Source organism: Condylura cristata, unplaced genomic scaffold, assembly GCF_000260355.1.
Source record: "Condylura cristata isolate star-nosed mole 26May11 unplaced genomic scaffold, ConCri1.0 scaffold00006, whole genome shotgun sequence".
Lineage (NCBI taxonomy): Eukaryota > Metazoa > Chordata > Mammalia > Eulipotyphla > Talpidae > Condylura > Condylura cristata.
Window position 1 is genome coordinate 223,441 of NW_004567107.1, and position 2,606 is coordinate 226,046.

A 2,606-nucleotide genomic window follows, 5' to 3' on the forward strand; every position below is an offset into this window, starting at 1 on the left:
GGCGGCGGGGGCGGGGCTGGCGTGCCGGGGCTCCAGCTGCTCCAGCTTCTCCCCGAGCTGCGAGTACAGCTCCCTCACGGCCTCTCCGCTCTGCGGGGGGCGCGGACACTCAGCGGCGCCGCGGCCACACGGGCACGGCCGGGGTGCAGCGGGGGACACCCACCTGGCCCGTGGGCTCCAGCGCCTTCTGCAGGGCCTCCAGCTTGGCGGGGGCCACCCGGTGGTGCAGGTGCACGAGGAGCCGCAGTGCGTGGCGCTGCACGCTCTCCTTCCTGGGAGAGGCGGGGCTGCAGGCCGCGCGCCCCGTCCCCGCCCCCCCCCAGTGGAGGCCCCGGGGGCAGTACCTGGGGCAGGCGGTGAGCAGGAAGCTGTCGAAGAGGCTGCTGCAGAAATCCTCCAGGGCAAACTCGTCGGCCAGCAGCGCCAGGTTCCCCGTGAGCAGGTGCAGGAAGATGTCGCCGAAGGCCAGGTCTCCGAAAGTCTCCACTGCAGGAGCAGCGCCAGGTCACCAGGCGCCAGTGGCCGGCCTGGCCGAGGGCCGAGAGCCAGCACAGGGCACCCTACCCCGCACTGCCCTGGCAAGGGTGAAGACCGGACGCCCTCTGCTCGTTCAACGAGCCCGTGGAGCCCCCGGGAGGGCGTGCAGCAGGAAGGACAGCTGGGCGCGCCCCAGAGGCAGCCCAGCCAGGGTGCCCCCACCACTGGCCAGTCCCCCCCAACCCCGGGGCGGCGAGCCCAGGGCGCTCTCCCTGCGCACACTGGGGGCCACGCGCCAGTGAGGTCTAACTACGCGGGCTCCCCTCTGCTGCGCCCCACACCCTGCCAGGGGGACACTGATGCCAGCAAGGGCAGACGGTCACTCACCGAGCCCGGGCAGCAGGCGCAGCAGCGCGTTCTTGTTCCTCTGCTTGGTGATGTGCAGCACATAGTACAGGCCCACCTCGCAGGCCAGGCGCTGGCCCTGCAGGAACCTGCACGCGCGGTCAGGGCTCCCGGGTGGCCCCTCCCCTCCCGCCGGCCCCGCCCACCCCCCCCGCCCCTCCCACCCCGCCTACTTAGTGAAGCCAGCCTACTTAGTGAAGCTCTCAGGCAGCGCGCTGGGGTACAGGACAGGGGCCTTCTCCTCAGCGGGAAGCTTCTGGTCCACGTTGAAGGTGTGGTCGTCCACCACAAAGGACATGAGCATGGGCAGGAACCTGGTGATGAGCTCCACCTCCTGGCCAGGGAAGCGCGAGGCTGCTCTGCACCGGCCCCACCGCTCCCCGGGCCACCAGGGGCCTGCCTTCCTGCCTCCCCCTGCCCTGCCAGGCTTCCTCCAGCGACCCCGGCCGGCCCTGCCCGGAGGCTTGCCCACAGAGGCCCCGGCACCCAGAGGGGCCTCCCCCCACCCGGAAGGTCGGCGGGTGGCCAGGCCCCAGGGCCCCTCGGCCGGCAGGCGGCCCTACCATCTTGGGCTCCTTGAAGACCTGGCTGTCGATCATGTCCCACGCCCCCTGGCCCAGCGCCAGCAGCCTGAGCAGCAGCAGCAGGTCCGGGCTGTCCTGCGGGAGGGCCAAGGCGCTCAGCCCGCGCCTCACACGCCCCGGGGCGGCAGGGCGGCCCGCACGCTCACCCTGGGCAGCGTCTCCTGGCCCACCAGCTCCTGCAGGTGCCGCACCGTGCTGAGCGCCAGGGTGTTGATGGCAAAGGGGTCGCACAGGATCATGGACAGGTCCCTGAGGGCAGACCTGGCACGCTGTGGCAGGCCGGCCGCGAGGCTCGGCCCACCCACGCGCACCCATCCCAGGCCCATCGCAGGTGGGCACCCCACCCTGCGCTTGCTTAAACACGGGGAGTTAAAAGAAGTTTGCACACAAGTCGTGCTCTGTCCGCTGCCCGTCGGTCCGGCCAGCGACCCGGGCAGCGGCCTCCCCCTGCCCCCTCGGGCACCCTGGCCCAACTCCCGGCTCTTCCAGGCAGGGGGGCTGGGGGGGCAGCTCGCCTAAGGCGCCCCGCTGGGGTCACAACGCGCTTGCCCTGGGCAGGGGCCGGGGTGGGTGCCGGCGAGCCTCACCCCAAGACTTGCTCCTGCCCCTTTTTCACCCCGTCCAGGAAGCCCTGCAGCTCCCGGGCCCTCTTGCTGTCCACAAACCGCTCCCGGATGCAGGCGTCCAGGCACCAGGTGAACTGCGGCAGGTGAGACGGGGCTTCAGGACGGGGCTCGCCGTGCCCCTGCGCCCCCCACGTGGCCAGGGTGGGGGCTGGGCCTCGGGCGGGGTCCCCCCTGGTGCCAGCAGGAGGGAGCGGGAGGCTGGACCCCGAGGCAAACGCCCCCCCCCCCGCCCCGCCCCGGCAGGCACCACGGCGCGGGGGCGGCACCTTGTGGCAGGGGTCCACGGAGCAGATGTCCCCCACGTCCAGGTCGTGCAGGGACATGAGCAGCTCGGCCCGCAGGGTGCAGTAGTGCACGTTGCGCGTGCGCAGGAAGAGCGTGCGCAGGAACTGCAGCACCATGTCGTACAGCTTCACGCTGCGGCCCACCATGCGCGTCAGCTTCTGCACCACCTGCGGCCGCGCGCTCCGGTCAGCTCGGGCCAGCGGCGCCGAGACCCCAGCGGGCGGTCGGG

At 72.6% G+C, this 2,606-nt stretch overlaps 1 protein-coding gene across 1 annotated transcript in view; it reads right to left on the minus strand.

Moving 5' to 3' along the window:
* LOC101634060 (negative elongation factor B) overlaps positions 1 to 2,606 on the minus strand; it is an 8,156-nt gene that overhangs the window by 2,972 nt on the left and 2,578 nt on the right. The window contains exons 2-10 of the mRNA XM_012721151.1: positions 2,359 to 2,567; positions 2,054 to 2,166; positions 1,613 to 1,715; positions 1,446 to 1,541; positions 1,074 to 1,216; positions 865 to 971; positions 345 to 486; positions 164 to 272; positions 4 to 90 (exon numbers count right to left, since the gene is read on the minus strand). Of these exons, the coding sequence (XP_012576605.1) occupies positions 4 to 90; positions 164 to 272; positions 345 to 486; positions 865 to 971; positions 1,074 to 1,216; positions 1,446 to 1,541; positions 1,613 to 1,715; positions 2,054 to 2,166; positions 2,359 to 2,567 (1,109 nt within the window). The remainder of the gene's footprint in view (positions 1 to 3; positions 91 to 163; positions 273 to 344; positions 487 to 864; positions 972 to 1,073; positions 1,217 to 1,445; positions 1,542 to 1,612; positions 1,716 to 2,053; positions 2,167 to 2,358; positions 2,568 to 2,606) is intronic.